This window comes from Prionailurus viverrinus, chromosome C1, assembly GCF_022837055.1.
Source record: "Prionailurus viverrinus isolate Anna chromosome C1, UM_Priviv_1.0, whole genome shotgun sequence".
Taxonomy (NCBI): domain Eukaryota; kingdom Metazoa; phylum Chordata; class Mammalia; order Carnivora; family Felidae; genus Prionailurus; species Prionailurus viverrinus.
Window position 1 is genome coordinate 171,629,902 of NC_062568.1, and position 12,657 is coordinate 171,642,558.

At 57.0% G+C, this 12,657-nt stretch overlaps 1 protein-coding gene across 5 annotated transcripts in view; it reads right to left on the reverse strand.

Annotated features, from left to right (window-relative positions):
- The window catches only part of PODN (podocan), a 41,479-nt gene that overhangs the window by 24,421 nt on the left and 4,401 nt on the right, over positions 1–12,657 (reverse strand). For 2 of the 5 annotated variants that reach the window (XM_047870491.1, XM_047870492.1), the window contains exons 1-7: positions 9,408–9,741; positions 8,093–8,186; positions 6,459–6,523; positions 4,770–4,879; positions 3,489–3,645; positions 3,073–3,188; positions 1,873–2,530 (exon numbers count right to left, since the gene is read on the reverse strand). In XM_047870491.1, coding sequence (XP_047726447.1) covers positions 1,873–2,530; positions 3,073–3,188; positions 3,489–3,645; positions 4,770–4,879; positions 6,459–6,523; positions 8,093–8,186; positions 9,408–9,716 — 1,509 coding nt within the window. In that variant the 5' untranslated portion in view covers positions 9,717–9,741. Of the gene's footprint in view, positions 1–1,872; positions 2,531–3,072; positions 3,189–3,488; positions 3,646–4,769; positions 4,880–6,458; positions 6,524–8,092; positions 8,187–9,407; positions 9,750–12,237; positions 12,287–12,657 lie in introns of those variants that run through there. The other 3 variants (XM_047870493.1, XM_047870494.1, XM_047870495.1) reach the window with 3 other exon arrangements.

Below are 12,657 nucleotides of genomic sequence, written 5' to 3' on the forward strand. Positions count from 1 at the left end.
CCGGGACAACTGTGGCATGAATGAGTGAGGTGTTCCCAGGGTGCTATGCTTCCAGCAGCAAGGCCAGTATGAGTAAAGCCCAGTGTGGCTGGGAAACCGAGGAGCTCAGCCAGGAGCAGAGGCAGGCCAGCCCTGAGAGCTGTGGCAAGGATTCTGGTCTGGGTCTAAGAGCAATGGGGAGCCACAGAAGGGTTCTGAGCAGGAGTGTAAGGTGAGTGTATGTGTTTCAAGATACCTACCGACTGCATACAGAGTAAGGGAGTGAAGAGCTCCTATGGAGCCGGGGTGCAGGTGAGAAAGGGGGGTGGCTCGGGGTATGGGAAGCAGGGATGGAGAGAAGTGAGTTGAGAGATGCGATAGTAGAACTGGCAGAGTTTAGTAACAATGGATGTTGGGGGCACGTGGTGTGAAAAAGGGGGTGTCAAGGGCAGCTTCCAGGTTTCCTGTGGGCACCCCCTTCAGTGAGTTAGGAAATGCAGCACAGCGGTACCTAGTGGCTCAGTGGGTTAAGTGTCTGACTTTGGCTCAGGTCATGATCTCATGCTTCATGAGTTCGAGCCCCACGTCGGGCTCTGTGCTGACAGTGCAGAGCCTGCTTGGGATTCTCTCTCTCCCTCTCTCTCTCTCTCTCCCCCTCTGATCCTCTCCTGCTCGTATTTTCTCTCTCTCTCAAAATAAATAAACTTCAAGAGGAGCAAGTGTGGAGGGGAGGACGATGGGATTCGAGCTCCTTGAGAATGGGCTCCTGAGGAAAACCAAGAGGGATTGACACAGGTAACGGGATCCTGGTGTCTGGCACCCAGCAGGGCTGTCTGGGTGAGGAGAGACCCCGGCTAACAGCTGCTCCTGTAAGGCCAGCTGCCTACCCCCAACTACCCCTGCCCTACCCTCGGGGCTGGGCCCCACCTCCCTGCCCCCCATTCTGTGGGCTCTCCCCTACGTTTCCCTCAGACATCCTCATCCTGACAGCTCCCCTGAAAAACGTGTACTGTGAGCCTACCACATTGAGGTCCTGCGAACACGACAGACTAAAATGCCTGCCGCGGGTCCCAGCAAAAGAGCAGGCAACAAAAAGCAGATGGATGACCTAATGCCCAGGAAGGATGAGGATCAGGAAGAAAAACAAAGCAGAGGAGGGTGATAGGTGGTGAAGGAAGACCTCCCAAGGAGGTGACATTTGAGAGAGAGGGAGGGGACATGTTGGGAAGGGGGCCCCGTAGGGCAGCAGAGTGGGGGGCAGCTCCTGACCTCGCAGCACCTAGGCCCTGCCTCCCAGGTTTCTCAAGTTCCCTTTCAGCCCTCACTGAGTGGGAAGTTTCGCTCACAGCCGATATCCCACCTGACTCCAACTGTGGCCACAGCAGCCACACCCACTGAGCAGCCCGGCACGCCTCAAGCAGGCTCCCCCGGCCCCCTCTGCAGACCCTGTGAGGTCAGCCTGCCCCCCAGGCCTCACCCCCTCCCCTGCCCCAAGCCCAGCCTTTCCCAGCCACCTGTACCTGAGCCTTCAGATGGGTGAGCCTGACTCTCCAGTGCCACCTGAACTGGCCCTGCCCGCCCCCTCCCCTGCCTGTCCTCCTAAACCGTGGGCCCCCTACCTGCAGCCATGACTTCTTATCCCCACAGCCCTCTGCAAGCCTGTACCTGCAGGTGCTGAGCTCAGCCTGGCCATACCAGCCCATCACTGCTGTATCCTGGCATGCCAGCCAGCCACTTCCTTCGTCCAGCCGCCCCACCCCCACCCCCACCCCCCTCACGGCCAGTTCCTCCTACCCACCCCTCACCTGGGCCCAGAAGATGGGTGGGCTCGGGGCAGCCATCCCAGTAGCACCTCACGCGGGCATGACCCAGCCGCTCTCCCCTCCCCCTTACCTGGAGGTGGGCAAGGTCGGCCCAGGAGCGGGGGCCCAGGGCGCGGCTGCGCAGCCGGTTGCCGGTGAGGTAGAGCTCACGCAGCTGGGCCATGCCGGCCAGCGCTCCGCGCGCCAGGGCTGCCAGTTCATTGCGCTTGACCTTCAGCACGTGCACGTTGCGCGGCAGCCCGGGTGGCAAGGTGTGCAGCCGGTTACCGGACAGGTCCAGCGAGCGCAGCAGGCGCAGCTTGCGGAAGGCATCTCGGTGCACCTGTGGGCTGGTGATGCGGTTGTAGCTGAGGTTGAGCTCCTCCAGGAAGTAGGTGGTGGCGAAGTCGTCGCGGCCAATGCCGGTGATCTGGTTGTGCAGGATCATGAGAGTGCGCACGCGCCGGGGCAGGCCGCTGGGCACGCGCTCTAGAGCGTTGTTGTACAGGTGCACCGTGTGCAGCCGCTTAAGGCCCTGGAAGGCCCGCGGGTGGATGCCGCGCGCGTGCAGCTGGTTGCTGTGCAGCAGCAGGTACTCGAGGCTGCGGATGGGCGTCAGCACATCTGCGTCCACGCTCCGGATGGCGTTCTTCTCCAGGTGCAGGAGCACGAGGCTGCGCGGCAGCCCTGCCGGGACCCGCGACAGGTTGTTGCTGGACAGATCGAGGTACTCCAGGCTGGACAGCTTCCTGTGGCAGGAAAGAATTAGGATGGTTGGCCGAGGCCCACGGTGTTTGGTCCCACCCCTACTCCCAAGGGAGATGGTGAGGGACCTGCCTCTAACTCAACGCAGCTCTGTGACTAGCTCACTAGGGGAGCTCAGTCCTCTTGGAGCCGGTCCTTGGGTTGATTCAGTGACACGTTGGTGAAGGAAGAATCTAGCATGGTTTTTGACACATAGAAGTCAATTTGAAGACCAATTATTTAAGGCTTTTTGTGGCTACCCTGGGCCCTAAAAAATGAAAACATATTTGCCTTCAGCAAGTATACTCCAGTTTCAACTTTGTACCACGAAGCCAGCCTCACTGGAAGTGGGGCAGGCCTTCTCTAGACATATCACTTGTTCTTGGGGACAGACGTGTCAGCAAAGGCACAAGCCCAAAGTTCCTTCTCCAGGAACCTGGTGGGGGACAGGTAGGTGACAGGCATGTGTGAGAGGACCCGGCAGGGTGGGCCCAGGGAGCAGCTTCCCGGTTACCGTGCTCACACGGAGGGCCCAGGTGGGGCTCACCAGAAGGTTTCGTTGTCCAGACCCTCGTCAGTCAGGTAATTGTTCTGCAGGTACAGTTCACGCAGGTTGCTCAGCTCACTGAAGGCACCTGGTGGGATCTTCTCCAGCTTATTGTTCTGAGGGGTGGGATGGTGGGGAGTATGAGGGACAGCTGAGGGGCAGGGGCGGAGCCCTGGATGAGATGTGGAGGGGAGTCTAGGGGAACCATGCGAGGAGGCACAGGCCTGGAGCATGCTGCATGTGATATTGACAGCCAGGTACCCAGGCTTCTGCCTGGTTCTCCACAGTGGACACTGTGCCCTCCGGCATGTGCCTAAGGCCCCACAGCCTCACCACGGTGCCTGTGTGGGCCTGGGCTCTTCCCCCACTGCAGGACCCTGCTCTTTTGCTGCCCCTCCCCATGCTCTCCCTCCCACCTTGAGGTGCAGCTTATAGAGGGCAGGTGGCAGGTGCTTGGGCACGTGGCGCAGGAAGTTGCTGGACAGAATGAGGATCTCGACGTTGCTGGAGCCGTTGAACATGTTGTCCGGCAGCCCGGCATCCGCCAGCTTGTTGTTGTGCAGGTACACGGACCTGGGGGATGAGGCACAGGTCCTCACCCACCCATGCCCACTCCTCTTCCAACCAGCTCATCTGATGAGCCTTCAGACCTTGCTCAGGTTGGGCCTGGGCCCAGGGCACCCTCCTCCCATTTGAAGGACCTCAGACCCCACCTAATCCAGTCCCTCCTAAACAACCAAGGAGACCAAGGACCCACCAGAGGCTGCCCCCTCACGTCAGTGGCAGAAATAGGATTTCCTGACCCCCAGTCTGTGCTCCTCCACACCCTTCAAGGTTCTCAGTCATTGCCTGACTGTTGCAGCCCTGGAATCCTGCATGCCAACCCCAAGCAGCTGGCTCTGAGTTCTGCAGGACTTCCCACAGATGGGGGCTATCCCCACTACCTCTTTGTCTCAAGTGTCCACTACAGAGCCTGGCTCAGAGGAGGTGAACTCTCATTCATTCAGCAAATATATAGTGATTGTCCCTATGTGCCAGGACTGTTCTAGACTCTGAAGATATAAGCAGTGGACACAACCAACAAGACCCTGCCTTCATGGAACTAACATACTAGAAGGAGCAAAGATAAAAAATGAGAGAAGATATTCTAAACATAAAAGAACTCATTCTTGCTGTGTGGCCTCTCGTGGGCCTCAGCCTTCTCATCTGTAGGATGGGACCATGCACAGTGACCCCATGGAGAGAATCAAGTGAGATGACAGATTCAGGGACGGAAGCAGAAGCAGCACCAGGGATTGTCAGTACCTGCCCCCCCCCCAACCACCCTGCCCTGCTCACACACCTGTGCTACTCTTCCCAAAGCAGCTCTTGGGGAGGGACAGCTCTGTCTGCTGGAAGATGCTTCCTTCCCACAGGGGCTGAGGAAGGAGGGAAAGACCCCCCCACCCAGCTCCCCACAGTTCCACAGACATCACTCTCTGTCCTTGCCTCTTGGACTGATTGCTTTCACTCCTCAGATCCTGTGCCCCTGCAGCCTGTGGGCATCCCTCACCACAGCCCTGAGCAAGGGCATCATGCCTGCACTGCCCAGCATGCCCCTCCTCCAGGGCCTGTCCTCTGCCTGGCTTGGGGCTGGGAGTGTCTCAGCTTCTCCCCCTTCCCCAGCCTGAGCCCAGGGCCCCCGTCTGACCTCTGACCTCAAGTTTGGCTTCTGGCCAAAAGTGAGCCCGTAAATCTTGGTGAGATAGTTGGCAGCGAAGTCCACGCTGATCAGGGTGTTTGGCAGGAACCGGGGTGCCAACGTCAGCTGGAAAGGGAAGAGTTGGGGCAGAAAGACCAATGGCGGGCAGAGGCCAGCTCTGGGTCTCACTGCCTGCTGCTCATCTGGGCTTCTCTTTGCAACCAGAGCCATCTTTCTAAACTGGAAGCCCGTCCCACTCCCCTGAGTGTGCAAAAACAGAACTCCGTGGCCCCCCACAGCCCTAAACATTCAAAGCCTCCTAGGCCTGTCCCCTGCCCTGCCTGTCCTCTTGGCCTCTCCCCTCATTGCTCTCTGACACAGACCCTCTGTCCAGCTACAGTGAGCACCCACTTCTCCAGACACGCCCTCCCCCTGCCCAGTGTCTAGCCTTCATTCATTCAACAGTAGTCTCTGAGTCTGCAACACTGCAGGCATGCGTCCAGGAGCTGGACGTGTCCTGAGGAACAAGACAGAGAAGTGCCTCCACCCCCACCCCCAAAGCTTACATCTCAATGGAGAAGACAATAAACAAGGCACAAAAGTATCCAATAGTGATAGCCAGTTAAAACAGGCTGAAGACGGAATAACTGGGTTGGGTGCTCAGGGAACAGGTGACACTTAAGGCATTAAGGCACCGTTAATGCCATCTGAGGGGAGAGCACCCACAGCAGCAGGGGCAGCGAGTGTAGGCCCCACCTGGGGGTTGCCAGGTTTGGGGGCTGGAGGAGAGGGAGCGAGTGGGAATAGGAGTTGAGAGAGGCAGGCGGGCCCACACACAGGCCATCTGCCATGGGGAGAAGTGTGGCTTTCATTCTGCGTGGAAAGTAAAGCCTCAGGAGCTTTGACATGGGGAAGGCGGGTTGGAGGGGTGGAAAGCAGGTGTGATTTTTAAAGGTCACTCTGGCTTCTCTGTGGAGAAGGAGGAGCAAACAGGGAAGCAGGGCCATCGTGGTGCAGGCTGGTGGACTGGGGCCAGAGGGGAGCCAAGGGCATGCAGTGGGACTAGGCGTGGGTGAGCAAAGCGCCCTGGATTTGTGGCTCAGCTGAGCGGCGCTGTAGGTGGTTGGAGATGACCTTTATGGGGGGCGGGGGAGAAGGCCGCAGGAAAATTGGGCTTTCGGGGTTGTGGGAGGCAAGCAGAGTTCTAGTTCCATTAGACATCTAGGGGAGATGTCGAGGAGGCGGGTGGATCTTTGAGTCTCCTGTGGGAGGAGTGGAAAGGGCTGGCGGCTGCCACTGGACATGGCCATGATGTAGATGGGTGCTAAAGCCTGGGGAGGGGATGTGTCACCTCGAGAGACCTGAGAGAAGAGGCCAGGACAGAGCCCTGGGACACACCAAATATTTTGAAGTTGAGTGCCTTCGTGCCTTTTCTCATGCTCTCTCTTTGGCAGTGCCTCCCCCTTAGGGCCCCTGGCTGAAATCCCGTTACCCTTCATGGCCCTGCTCAAATGCCATCTCCTCCAGGAAGCCCTCCAAGTGGCTATCACCTTCCTGCACTTCTGTAAGGCCTTGGCCTCCGTTTTCATTATCTGACCACTCTGATGCCCTGCAGTGAGGTGTGAGGTCTCACCGGGACCATGTCTGAGCAGCAATGGGGACCCAGCGACCTGAGCTCAGCCTCCAACACCAGGGGACCCCTTACCTTGTTATTGGCCAAGTACAGGTAGTTGAGGTTGGTCAGATGCTCAAACGCCTCCTCCGGGAGCCCTTCAAAGGACAGGCATCGGTCAGAGCCCTGGATGAAGGAGATGCTACAAGGGAGCACACCGCCACCGACCCCCCCAGTGCCCACCCCACTTGCCAGGACCGGGAGGGCCCTCCCTGAGGCACGTTGGGTTCTGATCCCTTCCCAACCAGTCCCAGCAGCCCTGTTTTCTTTCCCCTTGCTCCCAGGAGCCCCAGCTCAGAGGAGCAGGTAGACAGTGTCTACTCACAAACGACCAATTCTTCACCTGCTCGGGGGCACCCACGTGGGAATGGGTCCTCATAAGGTCAGGCCACGGGGCAGAGGACCCATCCCCACCCTTCCCCATCAGGAAGGAGTGCTTTCCTCAGGTGCAGCCCTAGAGGATCAGAGACCCTCCTCATACCTCTGCAGGGCAGAGCTGTGGCCCCTGTGCCCCCCCACCCCCGCCACCATCTGGCCCATCCCTGTCCCAGCTGGCAGCTGTAGTGTCAGGACTCGGCTGTTGCTGGGAGCCCAGCCAAACTGGCCCTTCTCCAGTCCTGAGGCCAGCCTCTGACACTCAGTTCCGGGCTCCCAGACCCTCAGATGCTGGGACGCACCCAAGCATCTAAGGAGAGGGAACGGTTACATAAACCGTGCAGGGTCCCTCTGTGGAATACCCGGCTGCCGCTGTGTGAAATGATGGCCACTGAGAGTTTTTTGCAACATGAAAAATGCTGCTTTGCTAACTGCTATTTGGAGCAGAGCAATTATGACAGTTATAATATCTAAACTGTAAGCTCAGCTATAAATGAAAAAACACAAAGAAAAGAGACTAGATTGAATTGTGGTGATGGTTGTACAACTATGTAAACTTACCAAAACTCGTCAAATTGTACTTTTATGTTGGGTGAATCTTACAGCATATAAGTAAAGTAGAAAGAAACATACCCAAACGTTAGTAGTGATTAACTCCACGTGGCAGAATTATAAGTGGGTTTTTTCTTTTCCATTTTGTTACGTTTCCAAATTTTCTGTTATATTTTCATCATCAGAAAAAAATAACTTTTTACAATGTGAGTGTTCTACGCATCTTTGATTCTGAAGGCCTTCTGTGAATATGAGTCTATGAGAGGGGTGCATAGGTGGCTCAATCGCTTAAGTGTCTGACTTCTGGTCATGATCTCGCAGTTTATGAGTTCGAGCCCCGTGTCAGGCTCTGTGCTGACAGCTTGGAGCCTGGAGCCTGCTTCAGGCTCTCCCCCTCTTTCTGCCCCTCCTCCGCACGTTCTCTCTCTCTCTTTCTCTCTCTCTCTCTCTCTCTCTCTCTCTCAAAAATAAATAAATGTTAAAAAAAATATTAACAAAAATAAAGAGTCTATGAGAAAGGTCCTGGGAATCTCAGCCTTTCCCCTGACCCAACTCCCAGGTCTCAGAAACCCACAGGGGTGACTCTTAGTCAACCACAAGGAGCCCCTGGCCGTGAGGCCCTGCTGCCAGCCCAGCCCTGCTGTTTCTCGTATCCCAGGATCTGCAGGGTGGAGCTCTTCCCATGGGCACCAGTCCCCACCCCCTCGTGTCCCTCTCCTGGGCTCTGGGTGATCCCTCACCTCGGGAAGTCAGACGGTTGTTCTGGAGGTTCAGAGTTTCCAGTCGATGCAATCTGGAGAGCTCCTGGGGGTAGATCTTCTCCAACTGGTTGTTCTGGGGAGTAAGGGCCAGGGGTGGTGAGGAGGCAGGCTCACTAGAGGCCTGCTCCCACCCTCAGTCCCAGTCCCAGGAGCCAGTCCCTCTGCTGGGCACCTCCCTTGGGATTCACCCTCATGCCGACAGGCCCGGGTCTCAGCGCTGGAGGGACAGCAGTGACCACAAAAGGCATGCAGGTCCCACCTCCTAGGAGCCCAGATGGGAGCATCTCCAGGTGGTTCAAACTTGGAGTGCCGCCTCCCCTCTAGACCCGCTCCCTTCATGTTCCCACTGGATGACAGGCATCCGCAGCCCATTCTCCCCACCCCAAGCCAGAAACTACTTTTGGCTCCCTTTCTCGGGTTGGGGGGAGGAACCTGGGTCCTCACTCCCTTTGGAATGCTTTAAAACCTTCCTCCAAAAGTCTTCCTGAATTGGATTGGGGCCAGACTAGGAACTGCTATGGGCCCCACAGCACTAGTCCTTCTGTCTCCATCTGTTGTCTTTACCTGTTTAGATCTCTGCCTCCCCCATAGGCTGTTCAAGTCCTCCCTACACGCCCAGCATCTGACACAGCACCAGACGTATCAAGCATGCACCCGGGAGACTTTTATGAATAAATGAGTGAATGAACCAACAGTAAGTGTTGTCCTTAACTTGTCCCTTTCCCTCATGGGCTACCCTGGCCGCGGGCTCCCTCCACCATCACCCTAGACCTATCAGTTTGAGTGACCATTGGGCAGATCACTTTCCTTCACTAGCCTTGATCTCTGGAAATGGGTACGAGAGCCCCTCTCTCTCCTCCAGAGCTGCTGGGCCACACAAAGTTGGGTGCACCAGAACTCCCAGAGTCCCCCATCTGGAACACTGTGTCCCACTTCTCAAAATCTAGCCTGCACCTCAGCTGGGGAGAATACTCTATCCTCTGAGCCCCCAGAGCATCAATCAGGGTCGACTTTCTCTTGTTCTCCTGGCCTGTAATGGTGTCTGGGCACCCCGTCCATTCAGAGGGTCAGCAGCCAGGCAGATCTGTGTCCTTTTTTCCCTCAGTCCAGACTCCTCCAAGTAAAACAAAGCAGTTATAATATCACGTTACTCTGTGACTGGGACATCAGAGCGGGGAATGCCCTAGCACCTTGTGTCTGGGGTTGGGGAGCCACAGGAACTGGGGGTTCTGGGCCAGGAGCCGCGAGTGTAGAGGGCAGCCCCTGGTGACCGCTGTTGCAATGGCGGCTTCACCTGCAGAGACAGATGGTTGGTGTGCTCAGGCAGGTCCCCCGGGAACTCACGCAGGTCAATGCCACCACAGTCCACAACACCTTCTTGGGAGCAGGCACAGTCTCGGGGGCAGTTGATGGTGGCAGAGCCAGGCCCTGGCTCCTCAGGGCTCAGGACCAACACTGGCTCCTCCATGAATTCGTTCTCTTCAGGGCTCAGGCTGTGGGCACCACCTCGGCCAAACCCCGGAGACCTCACCGTGCTCACCGGTCCCAGCTGCAGCTGCAATGGCAACAGCAACAGGAACAGCAGTGCCCTGCTCCGGGCCATGGTGCCTGCAGGAGGGGGTGAGTCAGACTTCACCTGTTAGGGACAGCAGGCACAGGGCTAGGGCCTATGGGAGTCATACTAGGGCCCTCCTAGGCACAAGACAGAGCCTACCCAGGGATCCTGGGCACACGTCCGATCTGCTGCTGCCCTCCCTTCCCTACCCACCTCCCCCTCATCAGGGCTACCCTCTGGAGGGAGGAGGTGAAGCCCTGTCCGTAGGCAAGTCTGCAAAACTTCCAGCAGCCCTTACCAGTCCTGGCTCTGAGCACCGGACACCCACTTCACAGAAGGGGAATCTGTGGCCCAGGAGGAACTGTGACTTGCAGGCGTTGGCCAGGACTTTGTGGAGCCCTTGCTGCCCTGGCACAGGCGGGGCTGACAGGCCCTGTATCTCGTCCAGAGCCACAGGCCATGGTGGGCCAGGAGCAATGGGGCACATCCCAGCTCTTCGGCTTGCTGTTCTAGGATGTTCAGGGCTTGACCCTGTCTCTCTTCCAGCACCCACACCCCAGTCATACAGGTCTATCTAGAAGTTCCTCTCTCCAGGCCTTTGCACATGCTGTTCCTTCTGCCTGGAAGCCCTCTCCCTCTCTTGTGAAGTTAGCAACTTCTCTAAGAACTAACACCAGTGATGTGTCCCCTGGGAAGACTCTGAGCTGCCCCAGGACCCTCCATCACTGTTCCCCCAGGGTATGAGTTGGGTTGGGCTGTGAATATGTGAAGGTGTCTTTCTCCCATGTAGGGCTGTGAGCCACTCTCAGTGTCTGGGTGGAGCCGGGCGTAGGGCAGGCATCAGTGAATGGTGCTGCTGCCATCCCTTCCAAGTCCCTTCCTGATGTTTGCACTCTCAGCTGGCCTCACCAGAGCCTGCTGCCACCTGCAAGGGACCACTCCCGAGCACTGCATAGCCCCCTAGAGCAGCAGGGGTGGGGCATTGGGGATGGCCTCAGGCCATGAGGAAGATGCAGGGTTCCATCTTTAGCAGCCCATGGACCTAGCTGGTCTCTGGGCTCGTCTCTGGAGTTCTCTTTACAGAAAGGCACTCAGCAAACATCTCTGGGATGATGTGACAGGCCATAGCTCAGGTATGCTGACTCTAGGTCCCACAGACCCCAGTTTGAATCCCTCTCCACCACTTAGTGGCTCTGACCCCCCCCTAGGCCTATTTCCTCACCTTACAAGGCAGATAATACATCTAAACCCACAGCATCCGGGAGCAGTCAGCAAGGTGACAGATGTGAAGCACCTGATACCTTCTGGGTGATGCGGTGCTGCTGTCACTGCTGCAGCAATTACAAATGCAGGTACATGGCAGGCACTCAGCCCCAGGGGACCCCTGCCCCAGTTTGAGGCTCTCTCCAAGGCACTAGATCGGGGACCACACCCCACATGGCTAGAAGATGCTGGGCCTGGGTAAATTGGGAGCTGGCCACCGCTGCCGATGTCCGGTTAGGAAGGCAGGCACTGGAGCCAACTAGCCAGGGCTGCGGTCGGCTCTGGCTCTCAGTTGTATGACCCTGAGCAAGTTTTGTCACCCACCAAACCTCAGCTTCCTCACCTGTCCACCCTCGTGGAGACACCATGAGAGTCAGTGAGATGCACATACTGTATACCCTAAGTGCTCAATAAATGTTAGCTCTTCCTACCACTAATATCTGATCCATGGGCACTGCCCACCCCACAACCCCCTGCTTCTTCCTCTTCTCTTGTCCAGATCCTGCTTGTGCTTTTCAGTCCGGTCCCAGGCCCACCTCCCCGCAGATTTACAGACTCCAGCCTCCTACGAATTCCTGCTGCCCTGTGGCCATTGCAGTATTTCAGACACTGCTTTGCCTCACTCATTGGCTCAGCCAGCTCTCCAAGGTGAGGTCTTGTCTGCCCTCAGCCCTGTGCTGGCACAGGGGACACAAGTGAGGTGGCAAAGTTCCCTGCTCTCAGTCTAGAGGGGGCAGCAGAGCCCAATTCAATAACTACTGCCCCTCCCTCCACCCCAGACTGGGTGAGCCCTGGTAAGCCATAAAGAGAGAGAGAGACAGAGAAAGAGATGTGTGAGGAGAGAGAAGAGGGGCAGCAGCGAGGCTTGTCTGACTCCATATAGGTCTACGAGGTCTAAGCAGACTCAGACCCCAGCTGCTGGCCCGGCAGAAAACCAGGAGGCCTACTAGCACACGCACAGCTCCCCGGCCGCAGGGGTCGGTTGGCAGCAGTAAGGATCACTTGCCGCAGCCTGGCCCTATGCCCACCCTACCACACCCTTGCTTCCCCATCTCCTGACCAAACGGGCAATGAATCCTCAGCCAGTCTACAGACCATCATCCCCATGCACACTGTAACTCCTCCCCTCCCCCTCCCCCCTCACTAGCTCAAAAGCCTTCAGTCCCCGGAGCCACCAGCATTAGACCAGTGTGTGACCCTACTGCAGACCAGGGCTCTGGGAGGGGGGAGTGTGGGCACAGTCCCCAAATCAACCAGGGCAGGAGGCCAGGGAGAAGGTTCCTCCCCACATATCCTGTGCACTCACCGGACCAGCGATTTTTCCTCCTTCCCCTTCGGTGTGTATCCGTGAAGACCTATAAAACTGTATCTGTTTATATTAACAGTATGAACCATATTGAAAATGTTATCACCATCACTTTATAGATGAGGGAGCTGAGGCCCAATGGGATCGGCCAATGTAACACAGCTGTTAAATGGTGAAGCTGAGCTCCCAGCCCAGGGCCTTAACCACAATGCTACGTGGCCCCTTCACTGGGCCAAGCACAGCTGAGCACTAAGGACCCAGACAGAGCACTCGGGTTGGGCTCCCGCCCTTAAGAAGCTCACACCTGCACCGTCCAAAGTAGTGGCTGTATGTGGCTACTGAGCACTTGAAATGTGGCTAGAATGAATTGAGAGGTGCTATAAGTGTAATCCGTAGTATATACGGATTCCACAGACTAGT